Raw genomic sequence first — 23,553 nt, 5'->3', positions numbered from 1 at the left:
TGTGTGTGTGTGTGTGTGTGTGTGTGTGTGTGTGTGTGTGTGTGTGTAATCATTCTAACTCTCCACAAATTTCATGTTCTAACAATAGTCTTTCTGATGATGGTAACGGGAAGTTAAAATGGAAGGGGTGGGGGGAGACAGGACAGAAAGAAGATAAATGTGACCATCTCAGATGGCACATCTAATTAAAGACTTACAAAAATGCCTCACAATGGCATAAAAGACACACAATGTTCTTCAAAAGCACACCAAGGCAGCTCTGTCTCTGGGAAATCTTGGAATAGAGGCATCAGAGGACCAACCCAGCTAGTCACTGAGTGATTTTTTTTCCTTCACAGTAGTGGACAATGACCATTGAACAGCAGAAGTTGCTGATTTAGAAGGACTCATATGAAGTGATGCAAAAGGCAGTCAACAAAACCAGGAAAGTCAAAGACCCGGTGATGGAGATGAAAAGAACAAAAAAAATGCAGCTGAATGCTGTAATGAAGATGATCAGACTTGCATGAAAGAGATAAGAGAAAGTACTTCCCACCTGCTTTTCAGGGCCCAAGTATAGGGTGGGAACAATAACATACTGGCTAACTTGGCTGATGAATTAGTTAGTTTCGGTTCCTCCCTTTCTTTTTTATCCTTTGTTATAAGAGGCAGCTCTTGGGAAAGAGGAGAAGAAATATTTGGGGAAATAAAGGCAATATAAAAACAAATGTCAATAATACTAGCTCTTACCTTACAGGGTTATTGTGAGGATTAAGTGAGATAGTGCTTTGAGACTCATCAAGAATTATAAAAAGGGGGCAGCTAGGGGGCACAGTGGATAGAGCACTGGCCCTGGATTCAGGAGGACCTGAGTTCAAATCTGGCCTCTGCCACTGAACATTTACTAGCTGTGTGACCCTGGGCAAGTCACTTAACCCCACTGCCTAACCAGAAAAAAAAAAACTATAAAAAGGTCAGTAGTGATGGGGATGATGGGGTTGGACTAGCTGATCTCTGAGGCCTCTTCTGCCTCAATCAAACAATAAACATTTATTAAGAGCCTACTGTGTATGAGACACTATACTAAGTCTATGACTCCATGATTCTGTATGACCCAGGGCAAGTGACTTAACCTCTCTTGGTCTCAATTCATCTAGAAAGTAAGAGGGTTAGAATGGGCAATAATTAATTAAAAATAGCTAGCATCTATAAAAGACACTTTCAGGTTTGCAAAGTGCTTCACAAAGATGGCTTCTGAGGTCACTTCCAACTCTAGACAGATGATTTTTATGATACTCTGTGACCCTGGGCTAGTCACTTAACCCCTCTAGGTCTCAACTGCCTTGTCGATAAAATGGAAGGGTCAGAATCCCTGGAGTCCCTGCCATCTCTAGGTCTGATAATGTAGTTAAGGTAAAAAACCCATAGACCTGAACCTCTATATAAACCACTACACAGATCTCACTGCATGTTTTAAATAAAAACAGGTATATTTATTTTAAATTATTTCTAAACCCAGTGGAGAAAATGATTGCCAAAAGGGAAGAATAAATCCAAAAGGAAGAAATCATTTCCAGGCTTCTAATTGAGAAACAACCGAGGGCACCCACAGAAAGAGTTCCTCTCCTCTTCCCTAACCCAACCAACCTCCCCACAACCTGCCATGATAAAACTCACCAATAGCCTATGAAGTTATTCTTAGCACAATTTTTTAAAAATTTTTAAAAAAAATTTTTTTAATTTTTATTAATTTATTTTGATTTATCAGTAATCACTTCCATATGCTTTTTGAGTTTAAAATTTTTCTCCCCCTTCCTCCCCACCACCCTCCCCAAGATGGTGCACAATCTGATATAGGTTACACATATACATTCATATTAAACATATTTTCACATTAGTGATGTTGTAAGTAGAAATTAAAACCAATAGGAAGAACCATCAGAAAGAGGAAACAAAACTCAACAGAAGAGAAAAAAAAATAACAGTTCGGCTTCCATAGTTCTTTCTTTGGGTGTGGATAGCATTTTCCATCACAAGGCCTCTGGAGACGTCTCAGATCCTTAAATTGCCAGGAAGGGTTAAGTTTATCAATATTAGTCATCACACAATGTGGCTGTTATTGTGTACAACATTCTCTTGGTTCTGCTCACTTCACTCAGCATCAGACCACACAAGTCTTTCCAGGTTTTTCTGAAGCCTGACATTGTTTTGTTTTGTTTTGTTTTGTTTTGTTTTGTTTTTCATTTGGTAATTTTTTATTTATTTTTTTGTTTTCAACATTTACTTCCACAAGATTTTGAGTTCCAAATTTTCATGCCATCTCACCCCTCCCCCTGCCCCAAGATGGCATGCATTCTAAATACCCCTTCCCCTAGTCTGCCTTCCCTTCTATCTCTCGCCCCCTTCTCTTATCCCCTTCCCCTTCAATTTTCCTGTAGGGCAGGATGGATTTCTGTACCCCATTTCCTGTATTTCTTATTTCCCAGTTGCATGTGAAAACATTTTTTTTAAACATGTGTTTTTAAAACTTTGGGTTCCAAATTTTCTCCCTGCCTCCCTCCCCACCCACCCTCATTGAAAAGTCAAGCAACTAAATATAGGTTATACATGTGCAGTTATGCAAAACACTTCCATAGTAGACATGCTGTGAAAAACTAACTCTATTTCCCTTAATCCTATCCTGCCCCCCCATTTTTTCAATTCTTTCTTTTGACCCTGTCCCTCCTCAGAAGTATTTGCTTCTGATTACTCCCTTTCCCAATGTGCCCTCCTCTCTATCATTCCCCTACTCTCTTGTCCCCTTCCCCCTCCCATTTTCCTGTAGGGTAAGACAGATTTCCACACCCAATTGAGTGTGTGTGTTATTCCCTCCTTAAGTCAAATCCTATGAGAATAAGATTCACTCATTCCCTCTCACCTTCCCCTGTTTCCCCTCCATTGTAAGAGCCTTTTCTTTTTTTTTTTGTAGGATAATTTACCCCATTCTACCTCTCCCTTTCTCCTTCTCCTAGTATAATTCTCTCTCACCCCTTAATTTTATTCTCCAGATATGACCCCTTCATTTTCAACTCACCCTGTGCCCTCTATCTATCTATATATATGTACATATAATTTTTTCCTCTCCAACTACCCTAATACTGACAAAGGTCTCATGAGTTACAAATATCATCTTTCCATGCAGGAATGTAAACAGTTCAACCTTAATAAGTCTCTTATGATTTTTCTTTCCTGTTTACCTCTTCATGTTGCACTCGAGTCTTGTATTTGAAAATCAAATTTTCTATTCAGCTCTGGTCTTTTCATCAAGAATGCTTGAAAGTCCTGTATTTCACTGAATGACCATTTTTTCCCCTGAAGAATTATACACAGTTTTGCTGGGTAGGTGATTCTTGGTTGTTAATCCTATCTCCTTTGCTCTCTGGAATATTATATTCCATGCCCTGTGGTCCCTTAATGTAGAAGCAGCTAAATCTTGTGTTATCCTGATTGTGTTTCCACAATACTTGAATTGTTTCTTTCTGGCTGCTTGCAATATTTTCTCCTTGTCCTGGGAACTCTGGAATTTGGCTACAATATTCCTAGGAGTTTTCCTTTGGGGATCTCTTTCAGGAGGAGATCGGTGGATTCTTTCCATTTCTATTTTGCCCTCTGGTTCTAAAATATCAGGACAGTTTTCCTTGATAATTTCTTGAAAGATGATGTCTAGGCTCTTTTTTTTTGATCATAGCTTTCAGACAGTCCAATAATTTTTAGATTCTCTCTCCTGGATCTATTTTCCAGGTCAGTTGTTTTTCCAATGAGACATTTCACATTGTTTTCTAATTTTTCATTCTTTTGGATTTGTTTTACAGTGTCTTGATTTCTCATAAAGTCACTAGCTTCCAATTGCTCTATTCTAATTTTTAAGGAAGTATTTTCTTCAGTAAGCTTTTGGACTTCCTTTTCCATTTGTCCAATTTTGCTTTTTAGGGCATTGTTCTCCTCATTGGCTTTTTGGACCTCTTTTGCCATTTGGGTTAGGCTATTTTTTAAGGTGTTATTTTCTTCACTATTTTTGGGGGGTCTCCTTTAGCACGCTGTTGAGTTGTTTTTCATGATTTTCTTGCATCACTCTCAGTTTTTCCTCTACTTCTCTTACTTGCTTCTCAAAATCCCTTTTGAACTCTTCCCAAGGCCTGGGACTGATTCATATTTTTCTTGGAGGCTTTGGATGTAGGAGCTTTGGCTTTGTTGTCTTCTTCTGGTTGTATGTTTTGATCTTCTTTGTCACCACAGTAAGATAATATAGTCTGACTCTTTTTGCACTGCTTACTCATGATCCCGGACAATTACTTGAGTTTTAAACTCTTTGTTAAGGTATAAGTCTGCTTCCAATGTGAAGTGTGTACTGTCCCAAGCTTTGGGGGTTTGTACAGCTGTTTTCAGAGGTACTTCTAGGGACCTGAAAAGTGTCAGTTCTTCCAAGGTGGTATGATAAGGGGCGAGGTGTTTCCTCTCCACCACCACAACAACCTCCATGGTACCAGCACTCCTCCTCGCCCCAGGATCGCCCCTCAGAACCGTGACCCAGATCCAATCACCGGTAAAGCAAGGGATTCCTGCCTCAGCACTGGCAAAGAGATCCTTGCAATCCCCCTCTGATCAGACACTCGATTCCCCCTCAGTCTGTGGGCCAGAAGCTCAGGAAACAGTCGCTGCCCCAAGGGTACGCTCAGGACTTGTGGCTGAGACCTAGCTCCTCTCTCACCGCAGTCACAGACTTTTCCCACTGACCTTCCACATTGTCTTTGGCGTTCCTGGGTTGAGAAGTCTGGAAACCGCCACAGCTGCCCGCGATTCAGTCCTCTGAGGCCTGCTCCAGGGTTGCTGCGGCCTGAGCGCCCACACCAAACTGCGCTCCTCTCCCCACCCGCCGTGATATACCTTTCAGATCAACCATCCAGGCTGTCTTTGGCTGGAAATTTGTTTCACTCTGTCTTTTGGTGCATTCTGTTGCTTTAGAATTTGTTTAGAGCCATTTTTTTAGGTATTTGGAGGGCTTTGGGAGAGAGCTCAAGACAGTCGCTGCTTTCCCTCCGCCATCTTGGCTCCGCCCCTTAGCACAATTTTTGAAACCAAAACCCTCACTAAGCTATTACTTGAACTGGTGCATAAGTTCACTCATTAGCCATTGCTGCTGGTGCTGGCTTTCGAGGTCCCCTCCACTACTCACACTCATCCCTGCCCAACCCTTGGTTCACATCTGGGGCCATTTAACAACTGATTGGAAATTTAGCCTTCTGATTTCCCGTTAAATACAAGGTACAGGAAAACAAACAGCACTTGCTTTACAGTTGTTGTCAGTCATCCAAGCTTGAGTGTAGCCCATAGAACTGCCTGTGGTTCCGTGGCAGAGACCCAAAAATGTTTGGACCATTAAAAAAAGGCAAAGGAATACGCCAGATTTTGGCATCCCTGGCCTCCTCAACTCTTCCACTCCTCCCAGTCCCTTTCTTAGAAATGCATAAATAGCTTTTAATTGCCAGGTTCATTCCTGGCATTAATTTTGCTTTTTCATAGAATCTCAGAGTTTAGGGCTTTTGAGGGCATATTATCTAACCTCATTAGGATAAGATTTTGGTTTGTTTCTAATATAAAGCCAAGAGCACAGAACTGGACTTCAGTCCTTTATTCCTACTGTATTAACTCAATATTTCTTTGAGTTTTGCTGAACAAGGTCTTGTCTGTGGTAGCTTAACATAACCATTGCCAATTTCTGCTTCCATTAGTATTAATGGGTTATAATATCACAGCATCATAAAAGTTAAGTTTTATCTAGTGACTGACTCATCCAGGGATTCTTAACTTTGTTCTAACTATAAACATTTTTTAAAAATACTATACTAACTCAATTTCAACATAATTGGTTTCTTTAATAATCCTCTGTATTTTATTTTATGCTTTAAAAAACCTGATTTTGAGAAGGGGATCATAGGTTTCACCACACTGCCAAAGAAGTCCATTGTACAAAAAAGTTCTGCTTAATTAGTTCAACCTGATCCCTTTACAGATGAGGACACTGAGGCACTGAGATTTTCACCTCCCCTAATACTATATGAGGACTTCATGGCAAAGCTATAGCTAAGACCCTCAGATCTCCTACTTCCTCGTCCAATCTGCTTAATGAAAAGTAAAAAGCCTGAGGAATCTTAGGGGAAATAAATTACTTTCACAGGCCTCAATGATTAATTGCTAGAAAAGGAAATACAAAGGCAAGAATCCAAAAGTGACAGCCAGAAGTTGTTCCTGCTCACTAATTGACACTATTACCTACTTAACCTTTGGCATCATCTTTTTTTTTCTCTTTGCAGGCGCCATGATGTAGAGGATAGAACCTCTAGCCAGCCTTGGAACAAGGAAGACCCATGCTCAACCCCACTTCTGATGCAGACTTAGCTGTGTGTCCTCAAACAAGTCACTAACCTCTCAGGGTCCTGGGCCACTTTTAAAAACTTTAATATTTTAGTTTTTAAAGTTTTAAAATTTTAAGTTGCCTATTTATATCAATGGAGGGGGTTTCCATACCAGGGGTTCCCTACATTGATCCACTGATGAAATTCCAGTTCTTAACACCATCCCCTCAACCCAGTCAAAAGATGTACACAGATCAATTAATTTAATTCTCCTACTCCAGAGACGTGTTCCCAAATCGGAAGATCAGTATTATTAAAGGCCTCTTCAGAATTTCTTGCTGGTCCAACGAACCCAACTCTGTAGTTTCCAGGGACCATTTGAGCTCAAGATGGATTTTCCTTTCCAAACACAGAATGCTAGTGGGAAGCCAAAGATGGAAAACCTATTCGTCATGGGTGTGTCCCTAAAGCTTGAAACAATGAAAGGTGTTTTAAAAATAAACATAAGAAAGAAAAATCAATTAAATAAAAAGATAGTATCACAAAGTTCTGTCAGAGATTTACTACTAAGAGGTTTTAAGTACACCCTTTTCACAAATGTTGGGGTTCTAGTCTTGGTCATTTCTTCAGCTAGTCACCTTGATCTCCCCTGCACTAGAAGGGTTGAGGGTTTTGTTTTTGTTTTTATTTTTTAGTTCTTTGCTAGAATGGTTTGTTATGACCAGGGAGGCTAAATACAACCATTTGAAAGCTAAGCCATTCCCAGGGGGTGATATCCACAGCAAGAGAATCCATATTCTTCTATTAGATTCATCATGGCATAGCAAATACAATGTTGGATTCTGCATCAAGAGAAATTGAGTTCAAACTTCACCTCAGAAACTTACTAGCAATGTGACTCGGGACAAGTTACTTAAACTCTCTGTGCCTCAATTTCCTCATCTATAAAAAAAGGGTTTTGGATTCAGTGATCTGTAAGGTCCTCTTCTACCTTTAAATCAATGATCCCATAATCCTATGTTCTAACAGCTCTGATAAACATGTTCCATGCTGACTTAGAGTCAGAAAGCCTTGGGCTCAAAACCCACCTCAGACATTTATTAGCTGAGAGACTCTGGGCAAATCACTTAACCTTTTATAAGCCTCAGTTTTCTGATCTTCAAAATGGGGGTGATAATAGCACCTACCTCACAGGATTATGGTAACAACAAAATGAGATAACTTATATAAAGGGCTTAACAAACCTTAAAATACCAAGCAAGTGCTAGCTATACCACCCAATGTAGAATTTACAAGGCAAACATGATATTTGCTTTCCTAGTATCTTTGGACCCATTTTCCTAGGCACCCCTCCTCCCACCTCCTAACTCTCACCCTGCCAATGAGAAAAGAGCCCATCTGACTATGACCAACTGACCTCTGACTATGATTCTAAACATCATGAGAACTGAGCTGACCTATACCCTACAGCTTCCAGCCCAGGTCAGAATACTGAATTTTAGAGCTGAACTAGACCTCAGCAGCCAACAGTTTCTTACATTACCCTTCCAAATGACTTTTTAATTTGGTATCTTCAAAATGACCCAACTTAAGTCTTTAAGAAGGAGTGGTGGGGTTGCTTCCCTGACTCTATCAGGTGATGAAATCTTCAACTCTCCAATCTATAAATCACTTCTAAGTTTGCCTCCTGTCCCTTTATTTTGTGGAGTGAGTAAGAGAGAGAGAGAGAGAGAGAGAGAGAGAGAGAGGGAGGGAGGGAGAGAGAGAGAGAGAGAGAGAGAGAGAGAGAGAGAGAGAGAGAGAGTGTGTGTGTGTGTGTGTGTGTGTGTGTGTGTGTGTGATATACAAAAAGTCCACCACTGCAAACTCTGCCCCAAACTCCTACCATCAATCTTCGGCTGCTCCTGCTTCCTAGGTAACCAGCATAACTGGATAAATGAATAGCACATGGCAGAAAGAAACAAAATTCCACTTCTCTCTGCCCCACGTGCTCCTTCTTCCCCATATTTTGGAAAAGTGAAAAGCATTTCCAAGATATAGCAGCAGAAAAATACTGCAAACTCTGTGTGTGTGTGTGTGTGTGTGTGTGTGGTGGTGGGGGAGAGATAGAAAGAAGACAAAAGAGAAAAAAATTCCTAAAAGCAATGATAGTATGGCATAAGATTTTAGTTCTCCTTTGGGTCTATAAAACTTATCCTAAGATTTCACCCTTTATGAGTCGTGAGAGCACCAAAGACACATCTTCTCTCTATTAACAAGTCCCTCACATCTCATTTTTTAAAGGTTTCCTTTTTGAAGTTTGGAAGTAAAAATTGGTGAGTCAATTTTTTTCACATTCTACCTAGGTAAAATGTCAATCTACTCAGAAAGGGAAGATGTCCTTACACACCAAAACAAGCTCTTTAAAGGATTCATTTTGGTCCCAGAGGGCAGAGCCAGAAGCAATTGTTAGCTATTGAAAAGAGTCAACACCAAGTACGGAGAAACTTTCTAACAATCAGAGCTATCTAAAAACAGAATGGGCTGCCTTGAGAGGGGGTGGGCTCCCCCTCTTCAGGGGTCTTCCGGGAGAGGCTGGGTAGCCACTTGTTAAGTATGCTACAGGGGAGATTCCTTTTGGGTATAGATTGGACAAAATGGTCTCTGCCAACTCTCAAATTCTATGATGCGATTTATCAACTCCTCAATCCAAACCTCAACAAAACATCTCAGGGTGCAGAGGGGTGGGGGAAGGGAACGCCAATGACAAAAAAAATCAAGTTTCCTGTCCTCTTTTTCTCTGTACCACTCATTAGATAATCTTGAATAAGTCTGTACCTCAATCTTCATCCCTTCTATGGGTCTCTTGAGGTCTCCAAGTAAGATATGCAGATTTAATGAGCAGGGCCATAAATCATACATCAAGAGCCAGAAAGGACCCCAGAGACCTTTCAAGCCCCTCACCTTATAGTTGAGGAAACGAAGAGTCAGTAAGATTAAATGATGTGCCCAAAGTCACATTGAATGATGTGCCCAAAGGTAATATCAACACTATTAAACTGGGATCTGAAGAATATGGCCCTACTTATATATACATATACAAATACATATACATATACATATACATATGCATATGCATGTACATGGCAGGAATCCTTGGGTCACCCTGTCACAAAAAAGCATTCGATGTTATTTTAACATTGACACTGATTTCTGAAAGAGGAGAGGGAAGGTTCTATCAGAAAAAGATAACTAGGCCTAGTTTGAAAAGTCTTACTTCACTCACTATCAGCAGATCTGAGACCCAGAATGGGAAACAGATGTTCCAACGTCTCTTACTGGCCACAAAGAAATAAGAAAATAAAATGGAAGGAAATGGTTGTCCTTAAGTTTCCTTGAGGGACTCTGAAAACAGATATAGACATAAGCTGTCTTAGAATTTAAAGCCCCGTTCTGTTCACAATGACTCCTTTATGGTGGTTCCATGGAACAAGGACTGTATTTGGAGACAGGGGATGTAAGTTCAAATGCTGCGATACCTGTGTGTGACCATGGTCAAGTTAACTAACCTCCTTGGGCCTCAGTTTCCTCTTCTATCAAACAAATAGGTTGGACTGGATGTTGTCTAAGGTTCCTTCCAGATCTAAATTGATGATCTACTCGTAGATTGTCACTTACAAGTCTTGCAAGGTCCAATGATGGACTATGTGTCTAGGTAGGTAGGTTCAGAGAAGTCAACACCAGGTTAGCAAAGAGTAAAGAATTTTTCAGCCAGAACGTTCAAGGAATATGTACTGAATTAAGCAGGGAACAGAGGGACAGCATCACATCAGTGGACAGTGGCAGGAGTCCCCACACCAAAAAATGACAGATTCTTGATATGCTGAAATACAATCATGACTATGATAATAACATGATTATTGTCCTCCAAAGAATTTCAAAGAAATGGGTGTGAAAGTTGCTATGAATCGAATCCCATGATGACAGGGGCATGGACCAAACCCTTCTCAAATAATAGAGATTTAGTCAAAGGGAGATCTCTCAGCATCATGTAAACCATACACACTAAAGATTAATAGGAAATAACCAATGGTAAAATATAACAAACATCATTTACTGCTATGTTCTTCACTGTGTTCCATAGAAACTGATTTGGAAAAAGAACTCTGGTGACTTTGAACAAGCTGGCCACCGTTTGCTCATCTATAAAATGTCTGGACTAGAGGACAGGCCTCTACTATTCCTTCTAGATCTAAACTTAACGATCTCTGAAAAAGGGAAAAGGACCCACATGTGCAAAAATATTTATAGCAGCCCTTTTCGTGGTAGCAAAATATCAGACATAGAGGGGATGTTCATCAATTGGAGAATGGCTGAACAAGCTGTGATATATGAATGTAATGAAATACTATTTGTGCAACAAGAAATGATGAATAGGCAGATTTCAGAAAAACCTGAAAAGACTTGCATGAACTGATGCAAAGTGAAATGAGCAGAACCAGGAAAATATTGTACACAGTATGAGCAACATTGTATGATAATCAACTATGAATGACTCAGCTCTTCTCAGCAACACAATGATCCAAGACAATTACAAAGGACTCAGGAAGGAAAATGCTGTCCAAATCCAGATAAAGAACTTATGGACTCTGAATGCAGAACAAAGCATATTTTTGTCACTTCCTTTATAATTTCTCATGTCTTTTCTCCTTTTGATCTGTTTCTTCTTTCACAAATGTGATTAATACGGAAATATGACATGCTAGCACATGTATAACCTATGCCAAATTGCCTACCATTTTCAAAAGGGGGAGGGGAGGGAGAAAAGTTTGGAACTCAAAATCTTACAAAAATGAATGCTAAAAGTTGTCTTGATATGTGATGGGGGAAAATAAACTACTATTAAAAAAAGAAAAAAATAAACTCAATGGTCTCCTGATTTCCTCAATTATCATTTTAAATAAAAAAGCTTATTGGCTCTAATTTCTACGTCAATTTAAAGTATGCTAGGCGTACACTGGGGCAGCTAGGTGACTCCATGAATACAGCACAGGGTGTGGAGCCAAGAAGACCTGAGTTCAAATTCAGCCTCAGGACACATCCTAACTGTGTGACCCTGGGCAAGTCATTTAACCTCTGTTTTCCTCAATTTCCTTAACCGCACCTACCTCCCACAGTTGTTGTGAGACGACAAAAAGCTCTCAGCACCGTTCTTGGCACATAACAGGCACAATAGAAATGCTTATTCCCCTTCCCTTCATAACACATGACAAGGTCACATCCCTCTGGCCATCACCCTATGCAAGAACCCAGAGACAAGAATAGATATCAGGCTGTTACTCATTATCACCGGATGATAGATTTGGGGTGACAGTCAACTCAGAGATCTTGAGAAGATGAAAAACTTGCTAAGGATCATATAGCTAAAAGTATCTAAGGCAGAATTTGAACTCAGATCTTCCTGACTCCTAGTCCAGACATCTATCCAACAAACCATCTAGACGCTGCAATAAAGAAGCCTGACCAGTACGAGAAATAGTTTAAGATTCATAATCTACGGCAGCCAATACTGGTTTATTATTCTATTGTCACAGTAGCACTGGGGCTGTCCAGCTGACAGCTCCCATTCTCACTACCTGACCGGTCCACCTCTGTTTCTGACCAGACATTTCCCTGCATTTCCAGTAACAAGACTATCTGCCATTTGAGGCCAACACTTGCTAGGTGTTCAGAAACTAATCGTGAGCAGTTAGCACTCACAAAATTCTAACTTTCAGGGATTATTTTATTTTGCTTTTTTTTTTTTTAAAGCTAGTGTACTCTAAGGTCAGGAGGATCTGAGTTCAAATTCGGCCTCAGACACTTACTAGCTTTGTGACCCTGGGTAAGTCATTTAACCTGATTGCCTTGGTTTCCTCATCTGTAAAATAAGCTGGAGAAGGAAATGGCAAACCACTCCAGTATCCTTACCGAGAAAACCCCAAACGGGGTCATGAACAGTTGGACACGACTAACTGACTAAACAACACCACCCTATAGCTCTATCACAAAACGGTGGGTTTTTTCATTAAACAAATATTGTCAGAGAAATTAAATTCTACTGAAAGCACTGTTTAGTTTTGTAAATGCTCCAAGAAGGAAGTTAGAAAGCAGCAAGACATGATGGAAAAAAACTCTGACTTTGGAGTCTGGGGACCTAGAATTACATTGTGCCGCTGATGCTTACCACCTGTGCAACCTCGGGCATTTTGTTGTTTTCTATTATATCCAACTCTCCATGACCTTGTTTGTGGTTTTTCTTGGCCAAGATACTGGAGCGGTTTACTATTTCCTTCTCCAGCTCATTTTACAGATGAGAAAACTGAGGCACACAGAGTTAAGTGACTTGCCCAGGGTCACACTGCTAGTAAGTATCTGAGGCTGGCTTTGAACTCTCAAAAATGAGTCTTCCTGACTCCAGGCCCGGCACTCTAACCACTGCACCACCTGACTACCCCTAGAAGTTACAAAGAGGCCAACTTAAGCTCAATGTCAGGAATGATGTTTTAGCAATGAGAACTGTCCCAAAGCGGACAGGTGGCAGATGGAGGGTTCTCCCTTCAAGCAGAAGCTGCCTGAGTCCTCATTCATTGGGCATGGAGATTTTCTTGGGCACAAACCAGATGACCAATGACGTCCCTTCCAATTCTGAAAATCTATTATTTACATGACCCTTACTTTTAATATGGCTCCCTTAGACAAGGGCATAAAAGAATTTGGGTACCATTGGGCTGTTTATAATTAAGAATACAAGCCTATTTTCCCAACAGAACTACAAAGTTAAGATAAAATGAGCCACTCAGAAATTTAGCTGATATCAGACATTCTTGAGCCAACACACTTTTCATGGAAATAGAGGTCAACCCAACAGATCCAGGCTCCGACTTTATCATATTGCAACATAAATTTTCCCTGGGCCATGATAATGGGGAGTATTGCCTAGGCAGTGGAAAGTAAGGGGTGTGTGTACGTGTGTGTGTGTGTGTGCGCATGTGTGTGTGTGCATGTGATCATCAGGCTCACAACCACATAGAGTGAGTACACAACAGTAATTAGGAGGAGTAGCAATCCTAATCACTAAATGATTACTGGACCCCTACAGTTTTACAAGGGTGATTCTTTTAGCCATGGCTTAAATTAAAGCTTTCTTAACTGGTAAATCTTTGAGATTTTTCAAAACTAGAGTTCATCTAGCCATGGAAGGGAATCATACTCTGAATTACTTTCAATCTCCTACTAGCATTTTTATGGGACATCCTGAAGGCAGGAATACTCAGAGCTTAGGCCTCCACTTGTCCCAGATGCCTTATGTTCCATCCCACTTAGGAGGGCCCAAAATTCAAAAGCTTAGGGCTCAAGGTTGAGGACCTAACAGCTAACAATACGAGCATGTATCTCTACAAAGACAAACTGAGCTATCACAGCAAAGCGGCCGTCATGCTCATCATCAGACATGATATCATACCCCAAAAATCCCATCTAAACAACGCGTCTAATTCATGACAACCAGCAAACTAGGACTTGCTGGCAAATGAAGAGGCCGTGATTTACAAACAGTAGGTAATGTTTGGCTCTCTCCATAGATGCAGTGTTCCTACAAAACAGAAATGACTTCACTGGGGTGCTGCCCGTAGCAAAGGCTGGAGGAATCCTCCTATCAGAAAGAAGGCCCTTCTTATAGACAAAATAAGATAGTCTCGTGCATGTTTATTTTGTGGTCTCAGACCACACATCAAGGGGCTATTTACAATGTTTATAATGCTCTTGGTGCCACGGGGGCAGACCAAGGGTTGAAATCAAAGTGTAGGCCACACAAGTGTTTCTGATGGCTCAGCCTGCTGGGGTTTACTGGTCATCAGTTTCACTGAAACTACAAATGGGTACTTTCTCCAATGGCCTGGCAAGGCTTCCTAACACCTTACAAGAATGTACACCAGAAATGTGACTTTCTACTAATATCTTTTTGGGAAAATAGGGGTGGGGGTAGAATTGCTTCATAAGAGAAGCTTACACCCTCTCAAGTACAAAAGATTTAAGGGCAGAAGAAACCTCAAGGATTATTTGGTTCATTCAGCCCCTCATTTTACAGATGAGGAGACAGAGGCCCAGAGATATTAAGAGACTTGCACAAGGATAGGGAATGGACCTGAGATTTCATCAGTAGTGGATTTTTGGCTCCATCAAAGCACCTTTTCTGCCTAAAATACTGGTGTCAAAGTTAAACAGAAACCAATCCTTACGCTCCTGTATACTGAGTTTTTTGTTGTTGTTGTTAGAAAACTACAAATTAACATTATCTATCTTGTACTATTGGAGAAAGAAATGGCAAACCAGCATCTCTGCCAAGAAAACCTCAAATGGGGTCACAGAGTTGGGCAGGACTGGAAAACGATTTAACAACCCTCAAAATACTGTACTATGTTTTTGTTTATGTTACTAAACATTTTCCAATTACATTCTAATCTGGTTCTGGCATTTGGTAGACTGTGAGTTTGACTCCAGTGGCCTCAGTTTATAAAAGACTTGCCCAGGGCCACACAGACTTGCCCAGGGCCACGCAGACAGTATATGTCAGAACTGGAACTCAAACCTAGAACTTCCCAGTTCCAAGGACAGTTCTCCACCTCCTGTACCACACTGCCCCTCTCTTGCTTAAGGATACCAAGACCAAAGCCAGCCTAAGTCACAGAAACACAGATTTAGAGCAGGAAAAGGACCTCCAATCATTTTATAATGAGAAAACTGAGATCCAGGGCTAGTAAACAACTTGCCAAAGGATATACAGGTAGTAAGTGGAAGAAACTAGGATCTGAACAGGTCCTTAGACTTCATATCCAGTGCTCACTCCACTAAGGTAGTAGGGAATACCACTTCTTCACTCAATTGTTAGTTTCAGTGGGTAATAATAAGCACTTACAAAGAAAAGTCTGGGGACACCAGGAGCAAGCCTCTCAGTCTTTAACTTCCAGATCAAGGGCTGAGGGGAGTTGAGCAGGAACACAATAGATTTCTGATGAATGTGCACTGATGAGATGGGTTTCAAGTGCAGGGTGATCTACAAAAGAGCAAAAAGAGTAGAAACATTAAAACCGGGGTATTTTATTAAAACTCCCTCAGGGTGGCATCTGCAACCCTGATTTCATCCAACATAGTTAAGAAGACCATTCCCATACCTTAGGTCAGATTCTGCAAATCTGATTGCCTCATCCAAATCAGTGGGTGAGCCTAACCCTAAGCCCCGTAACCAAGTAGAAAAGAGACAAGGAACAAATACAGAACTGGGCCAAGGCAAAGAAAAGCTGTCTTCCCTGAACTGCCTTAGCCTGAGGTCAAATGACTAAGCTGAAAATCAGAGAACAGAAGAAGGCACTGTGAAAGACAACTGGCCCTGGGGATCTCTGGAGAGAACCTTCCTTTTCTCCCTCACAGGTAAGCTTCAGCCCCTTCAATAACAAGCAACATCTTGCCAAAGAAAACTAAGAGAAGGCAGGAAAGCCAGAAAAATATCGGCCCCATCTTGCATCTCCCCAATTGTTGGTTTCAAGGGGTTTTCCCAAAAAATAAAGCCCAAAGGACATAAGAAAAAAAAATGGATTGTGCCAGGCCTCTGAGAAAAACAGGAAAGAAACATAGATGAGCCTGGGCAGGAAATCTCAGCCCTGTTTTCATAAATGCCAAAGAACAATCATTCCCAGCCTCAGAAAATGGCCACCAGGCATCTGTGAACAGTGATATGCTCCCCCTACCTGGGGCACAGACCATCCAGACACCACCTTCCAGAGAACATCTCCACCCTCCCAGGAGCTAATCCAAACAACTCCACTCAGAGGTGGAGCTGTCCCAATAGGTCGGTGAGTGGGTGGAAACTCATCTAAAACAACCCCAGATAAAATAATAATATCACAATAACTAACGTTTATGTAGCACTTTAAGGTTTCCAAAGCTTTTTATGAAATTTATCCCATTAGAGCCCCAAAGGGACCCTGAAAGATAGGTTATTATTGTGCTCATTTCGCAGATGAGGAAACTGAGGCAAAGAGAGGTTCAGAGTTAGTCACAAAGCTAGCGAGCATCTAAGGCAAAACTGGGTCTTTCTGACCCCCCCATTCTAGGGGCTGCTAAGTGGCTCAATTGATAAGAGTGCTTGGCCTAGAGTCAGGAAGACTCCTCTCCTGAGTTCAAATCTGGCCTCAGATACTTAATAGCTGTGTAACTATGGGCAAGTCACAATTTATCTCAGTTTACTCATCTATAAAATGAGCTGGAGAAGGAAAAGGCAAACCACTCCAGTATCTTTGCTCCTAATTGGTTTCACTGCTTCCAAGCTCTTCTCTCCAATCTCTCCCCAACACTGAGAGGCTGCTAAAACAATCTTCCTAAAGTATGGTCTGACTATGTCACTGCCCTGCTCAAAATCCTTCCCCGGCTCCCCACAGCTGCTAATGTAAAATACAGCCCATCTTGGGATGGGATTCCATGCATTTGCCCATGCCTGAAAAGCTCTCTCTCCTTATCTCTGCTTCTAAGAATTTCTATGTTCCTTCAAAGCTAGTTCAGGCGCCATCTTAGGTGAGCAGCCTTCCCTGAATCCCCCCAGTAGTTATCAGTGCCTTCTGTCTCCTCAAATGACCTTCCATCTACTTATCTATGTACCTGTTGTATCACCCTAGCAGAGATTGACTGTTTTGTTGAATTGGGGTATCCAGGAAGCCAACAGCTTTGAAGAGTGACCAGTAGAAGATGCTGAATCCCAAAAGAGGCAGAGATTTCAAGTGTAACGGTAAGTGAGCAATGAGATTCTTCTGCTGGAAAATACCTGGCTATGAATGAAGACAATGAGGAAGCATGATTGTCTCAAACCGTTAGAGTTATTCATTATTCTAATAATAATATTATATATTAGATCTAATAATAGTTTCTGTTGCTCAGTTGTGTTTGTCATATCTGACTCTTCATGACCCTACTGGGGGTTTTTTGGGCAAAGATACTGGAGTGGTTTGCCATTTTCTTCTCCAGCTCATTTTACAGATGAGGAAACTGAGGCAAACAGGGTTGAGTGACTTGCCAGGGTCACACAGCTAGTAAGTGTCTGAGGCCAGATTTAAACTCATATCTTTCTGACTCCAGGTCCAGTACTCTATCCACTGCACCACCTTGCTGCCCAGTAATATAATAATAATATTAACAACATTCTAATAATAATAAAATTCTAATTCTAATTTCAAACTCAGGTCAGAATTCTTGAAACCAGACTGATGAGATTTGAAATAGCAAATGTCTTTATATCAAGTTTCTGTATAGCAAGGTACATTCTCACATAGAATCAAATCAAAATATTTTTCTAGTGGCCTTCTCTACCATGCTCATCATACCAAGGCATCTGGGTGGTCCAACAGACAGAGTGATGGACTTGGAAGTAGGAAGACCTGAGGTCACTCCAGCCTGACACTTACTAGCTGTATGACCCTGGGCAAGTCACTTAACCTCTGTCAAGTCTCAGTTTCCACATCTGTAAAATAGGGATAATAATAGCAACTACCTCCTGGGATTATTGTGAGGAAGAAATGATATCTGTAAAGCACTTTAAAACACCCTATAAATGTTAGCTATTATTATTATCATTAGACCAAATTTTATCAGAGAGAGTGCCTCCTGTCTCCTAAGTTTTGGAATAAAGATTGACTAGGACCAGCTGCTGTTAAAAAATGACCCTGAGAAAATGTGAGAAATGCCAGAAAAATACACTGTAGAATACTATTTTAAAATACTCCCCTTTGGTCCCTGGGGAAGTTCATCCACTTAGCTTTGGAACTCCCACCACAAAGCTGAGAGACATTGATTTTTGACCAATTTCAATCTTACCTAGCTGGCCCCGGGCCATAAACCATGCTTCAAAACACATCCAGCCATCCGCCATCTTAACTTCTACCTTGCTACCCTGACCACCCACACCGTTCCCCTCCTTACACCTCTTCTCCTGGGTATAGTAATCAAGTCACTTCTACTGGCGATTCTGGAAGGGTCATATCAATGGACGGTCAACCCACCATCTCTGGGACTCCCCACACCTCTCTGGCCACACTCCCCCTCCAAGTGTTGTTTCCCACCCAGCAGGGGCAGTATCTTATTTTGTATGCGTATCCCCAGTGCCTATCTGAGTGCTGGGCACATATTAAATACATAATAAATTTTTTCATTCATTTATTTGTACTCTCCACCTCTGGCAATGTATTGGTTAATTTCATTAACTGGAGAGGCAGCATGGTGGATAGAGAGCCAGCCTTGGAGCCAGTAAGACCTGGGTTCAGGTCCAATATCTGATTCATCCTAGTTATGTGCAAATCGAACAAGTCACTTAAGGTCATAGTTAGTGCTCTAAGGAAATTTCTAAGAATTTAAGTTGAAGAAAAAGTGCTGATTTTTTACTGGGAGAGGTACTTTCCTCCCCAGGAAGTTCATCTTACCAACGAAATCACAAGTCCAGACCCTAATCCAATCAGTGCCTGGCACATAGGGGTTACTTAATAAAAGCTTATTGGCTGATTCAATATTCCTATTCCCATATTTCTTTTTTATTTTTTGATACAAGAGATGGTCCAATGGGTACAAGAGGAAAGAAGGAAGTCATATAAAAACAAAAGTTATCAATAAAGATGGGGGGAAAAGTAAAATATTCCTTAAATTAATACAATTTTTAAACATCCAAATGGGTTAAAGTGAAAAGAAAATATGTGTAAGTGTGAAATTTCAGGAATCTTCCAGATGGCTCAGAGATTTTGATAAATGGCACATATGATCAAGGAAAGGTTACTAAGGGTCACAACTATCACTGCTTTCCTGGAAACAACTTCCTTATTCAATATGTGGCCACGTCTGGCCAAGAAGAGTCATTCTGGCACATTCAGCACAGGCAAAGTCCCAAGAACCATTTAGCAAAGAAAAATTCATACTATGGCTTGGAAATTAAAGAGAAGAAAACATCCAATATATATTTTTAAAGCCACATTAGTTCTCCTGAAATTATCTTGTATAGTTTTCATACTTTAATTGTATCTATGTATATGTTGAATTACCTCTCCTTATCACCTGTAGAACGGAAACTCCTTGGGGGCAGGAACTAATTCATTTTTATTATAGTATCCTCAGTACTTAACACATATTTTAGTCCAGATCTGTAATTTGAAGATACTCCTAGATAAAAAAAATTTAAAGATATTTCTAGGTATGGAAACTCCATTGTCGTAGATGAGTAATTCCTCTTTAGCTTAGAGTCTTAACAAATTGCCCAGGACACAGAGGTTGGGTGACTTGTCCAGGGTCACAGTCAATATGTATTAGAGGCTAGACCTGAACTAAGGTTCAACTGACTCCCAAGTTATCCTTTAATCTGTAACACTATGGTGTTTCTAACTTTGCACATAGTAGGTATTTAACTATTTTAATTGCCTTCTATATGCAAGACACTGAGAATTTTTTTGTTTTTGTTTTTCAATTGTGTCCAACTCTTTATGACCCCATTTGGGGGTTTTCTTGTCAAAGATCCTGGAGTGGTTTGCCATTTCCTTCTCCAGCTCATTTTACAGATGAGGAAACTGAGGCAAACAGGGTTAAGTGACTTGCCCTGGGTCACAGAGCTACTAAGTGTCTGAGGCTGGATTTAAACTTAGATCTTTCTGACTCCAGGCCTGGCACTCTATCCACTGCACCACCTACTAAGAATACTAATACAGTAGTAAAACAACTGTTGTTTTCAAGTATCCCAAGGGAGACAAAATGTATGCATAGAGAGATATAGGAAATATAATTATTTTTAACAGGGCAAAGGTAAGGTAAAATAGAGACACAGATGGTGAACTAGATTAGCGATTGGAGAGATCATGAAAAGCTCTCAGTGTTTAGCACAGTGCCTGGCACATAAGAAAGTCACTCAGTTATCCAACAAGCATTTGCTCTGAGCTTTGAAGGAAATAGAGATTCTTAGAGAAAGAGGTAAGAAGTAAGGGCATTCCAGGCCTAGAGGATGGCCACTGCAATGGGACAAAGATAGGAGATGGAAAGCTATCTAGGAAAACCACGGTAAGAAGGTCAGCCTGTCTGGATCCTAGTGAATATGTGAAAGGAATAAGTGACAAGTCGAGAAAGGTAGGTTAAGGATGGAGGACTTTCAGTGCAAACACAGGAGTTCACAATTGGTCCAAGAAGTAACGGAGAGCCGCTGGAGGATAATGACTTAGGGAGGACGGGAAGATCTGAGGACAGGGGAACAATTAGGAGTCTGTTAACATAGTCAAGGTGAGAGGTGATGAGGCCTTAATAAATGTCAGCTGAATTGAACTGAAACAAGGTGTAGACAGGTTAATTTGGCCTACAGGGGTATCTAGCGGAGCATGCTTGGAGTTGCCATACCTGGTTTCCATCAACGAAGTGCAAGCTTTGGAACTGCTTCCAGCAACGTATGACTCAACATTGAAGGGTCTTAGAGCCAAGAGCTGATGACTCAGGGAATGTTCAAGAGAAAGCCTCCATCCCCAGCCTTACTCTTCCTTTCTGGATGGGAATCCTCAGAGCTATTAAAGCTGCTTCCCGAGGGAGTGGGGGGGGGGGGGGCTATTTGTTCTGACCCAACCCAGTCTCCATGCAACCACGCATGTGGAGCATCCAAAGCACATGTGCTGCTTAGACAGACGTTTTTTGGGGCTGCCCTCTTATGTCTGTTCTTTACAGATGCCAGACAAAGGAGTAACTGTCCTGAGACGGCCCTACGCATGCTCAGAAGTGACTTTGTAAGCTCAAGAGGTCTATAACTCTCCTCTGCTCAGAGCTGGATGGTAGCAGGAAAGGCGTCCCCCAGCAACTACTCTAGCATTCTTGAAACAGATGGCAATAAAACAAACGGATGGACCCGAGCCCGACCATTTTACCAGCAAACATGGCCCTGAGTTCTTTGGACAATGCAAAGCTGAGGTGAACAGCTGTCCTGCCAATCGCTTTATCAGCTAAGTGTTAGTCTTCCCAGATTATAACAATAGTTGTAAGTTAATCGAATGAGTCTTACTTTATCTTTGTTGATGTCAAATGGATGTTTGTGAGTATCCTATATTTAGCATCCCTTTTGTGCATAGGAACAAATTACCTACCTGCTCCATACCTGATTCATTGAGTACCTTTCTATTCCTCTCCTTTTTGGAGAAATCCCTGTATGAGCATAAATCTAAGCTAGAAGTAAAATATTCTCCAAGGTGGAATAGGTTTAATGAGTTAAAGTGTGACAACACAGAGCTTAGCCTCCTCTCAGTAGACACTAGGCCACCAATACCCCTACCATACCAGACTAAATCCAGTCCAAACCATATACCTGGGTAGAGAACAGGGAGTGAGCACAGCGCCCAGCCTCTGAAGACCCTGTAGTGGTTCCTCAATGTTAGAAAGGGATCCCCCAAACAATCTTCTCTCTGAGTCATTCCCCTAGCAGTAAATCTGGCACAAGGGATGGTGGAGGATAAACAAGAACGAACAAATCGAAAAGTGAATGAAAATGAAAGAGTATGGCCTTATGATCTGCTGAATAATTCCCTTAACTCAATTCAACTTAAACATGAACTGACCATCTTCTGTGTGTGTGTAAGGCACTCTCTCCTATAGACAATGATGTTTCCCATTATAATATATAGTCTTTGAAGTCCAGGACTATTTTGTTTACTTGTATTTGTATACCCAGAGCTTAGTGGAATGCCTAAAACTGAGTGAGCACTTACTAAATGCTCTGTCTATCCATCCATCCATCCATCCATCCATCTATCCATCTATCCATCCATCCATCCATCCATCTATTATTATCTCTTTGAGATTATATGCCCCTTCCCAGCCACCCATCCTTTATATACAATGTGTTGTCTCCCCCATTAGAATGTAATCTTAAGCACACTACTTGGTAAGCTCTTACTTTTTTAAACTAATTAGTTCCAATTTCAAACCTAGAAATTCATTTAAGTTTCAGAAAGTGGCTCCCCCTCCTCCCTCACACCTGAGAGCTGATTCAAACAAGAAAAGGCAAGGGGAGCACCTGAGTTGATGGGAGTCCTAAGTAAAGTTTAACTTGATTTACTCTAATTAGGAAGTCAGCTGAGTTCCAATGGCTCCAATCAGATAATATCCCTTTGAAGACGCCATTATTTCCTTCTGAAATGGCTGGTGTTTGCTGAATGTTTGGTCTGTCTAATGTAGAGAAAAATCCAGATAAATTTGGTCTAGACAAACAATCCCAGTAAATATTTTTTCACCTTCTCCTTTGTTAGCATGTCTGACACATAATAAGTAGTTAAGGTAGTTGGATGGCATAGGGTAGAATGACAGACGCAGAATCAGTTGGACCTGAGTTCAAATCCGGTCTCTGACACTTAATAACAATATGCCTTAGTTAAGCCCCTTATGTCTCTAGGTCTCAGTTTTCCTCGTAAAATGTGGACAATAAAATTTCAAGTCACAGCCTTGTCATTTATTGTGTGACCTTGAACAAGCTACTTCCCCCTTGGTAGGTCTCAATTTTCTCTTCTCTAAAATGAGGGTTGAACTAGGCGATCTCTAAGGTGCCTTCGAACTTAAGAGACTCTATAAAGTGATTCTATAAAAGAAATGCTGACAGCCAGGAACAGGGGACAGAGTAGACTAAGATGGGAGGCGAGCAGAGAGGTGGTCACATTGGAATGGGATGGAATGGGAAACGGAGAAAAGCAAGGCAGCTCTTGCTCTCAAGGAATTCAAGTTCCAATTAGGGAAGATGGGACATAGAGAAGGGGTCAGCTGGAGGGCAGATGGAAAACCCAGTGGTCCTTGGGGTATTGCAGTAGGTCAGATGGCAAATCTAAATATTAACAAATATTGGGAAAATTCTGCACCTTCATTCTTTTGTTGACCTTCACGGATTCCCCAGGGAAGCCTGTTTAGGAAGTTCCTGGTCACTTAATTTGATTTTAATGAAAAGGGACTGCTAGGTGCCTGCTTGTTTAGGCATCCTTGGCAATATCTTAATTACCGCTGACACCAAGCTACCTTCTCCAGGTTAGGAATAGAAAGTGGTGCAGAGGCATAATAACTTGGGCCCCTCCCACTCAGCTCAATCTAGAAGGCTACTGGGTCACTTAACTTGTCTACACTGTGGTTTCCT

At 41.1% G+C, this 23,553-nt stretch overlaps 1 protein-coding gene across 4 annotated transcripts in view; it reads right to left on the bottom strand.

Moving 5' to 3' along the window:
- The window catches only part of TGFBR3 (transforming growth factor beta receptor 3), a 235,195-nt gene that overhangs the window by 79,616 nt on the left and 132,026 nt on the right, over positions 1-23,553 (bottom strand). For all 4 annotated transcript variants that reach the window (XM_027838021.1, XM_027838022.1, XM_027838020.1 and 1 more), the window contains exon 4: positions 15,307-15,444. In XM_027838021.1, coding sequence (XP_027693822.1) covers positions 15,307-15,444 — 138 coding nt within the window. The remainder of the gene's footprint in view (positions 1-15,306; positions 15,445-23,553) is intronic.

This window comes from Vombatus ursinus, unplaced genomic scaffold, assembly GCF_900497805.2.
Source record: "Vombatus ursinus unplaced genomic scaffold, bare-nosed wombat genome assembly UNPS02014825.1, whole genome shotgun sequence".
Taxonomy (NCBI): Eukaryota; Metazoa; Chordata; class Mammalia; order Diprotodontia; family Vombatidae; genus Vombatus; species Vombatus ursinus.
The sequence above is the reverse complement of the archived record's forward strand: the minus strand, read 5'-3'. Positions and strand labels throughout refer to the sequence as shown.